At 68.6% G+C, this 455-nt stretch overlaps 1 protein-coding gene across 1 annotated transcript in view; it reads right to left on the reverse strand.

The window, feature by feature from the left end:
• The window catches only part of GNA11 (guanine nucleotide binding protein (G protein), alpha 11 (Gq class)), a 33414-nt gene extending 32967 nt beyond the window's left edge, over window positions 1-447 (reverse strand). The window contains exon 1 of the mRNA XM_006868959.1: window positions 290-447. Coding sequence (XP_006869021.1) covers window positions 290-425 — 136 coding nt within the window. The 5' untranslated portion in view covers window positions 426-447. The remainder of the gene's footprint in view (window positions 1-289) is intronic.
• Window positions 448-455: the final 8 nt, after the last annotated feature.

A 455-nucleotide genomic window follows, 5' to 3' on the forward strand; every position in this document is an offset into this window, starting at 1 on the left:
CCTCCCCGTTGGTTTTGGGGTGCACCGTGGTTGGAGGCGGCCTCCCCGTTGGTTTTGGGGTGCACCGTGGTGGGAGGCGGACTGCCCGTTGGTTTGGGGCACACCCTGCCCGGAGCCAGAATACCCCGCTAGGCTACGGGCGCTCCCTGGCCGAAGGCAGGCTGTCTAGAGTCTGGGACGCACCGTGGTTGGAAGTAAGCTGCCCGGGGCCCTGGGGGCGCACCTGGCCGGAGGCTGCCCCACCAATCCGGGCAGCGGCGTGGGGGACAGGACAGGCCTCCCGACTCACCGAGCAGCAGCAATTTCAGCTCGCGCCGGGCGTCACGCTTGTCCCGCCGCAGCTGCTTCTCGATCTCGGCGTTGATCCGCTTGGATTCCTTCACCTCATCGCTCAGGCAACACGCCATCATGGACTCCAGAGTCATCCTCCCGGCCCCGGCCGCGCCGGCCACCCC

This window comes from Chrysochloris asiatica, unplaced genomic scaffold (genome assembly GCF_000296735.1).
Source record: "Chrysochloris asiatica unplaced genomic scaffold, ChrAsi1.0 scaffold00125, whole genome shotgun sequence".
NCBI lineage: Eukaryota > Metazoa > Chordata > Mammalia > Afrosoricida > Chrysochloridae > Chrysochloris > Chrysochloris asiatica.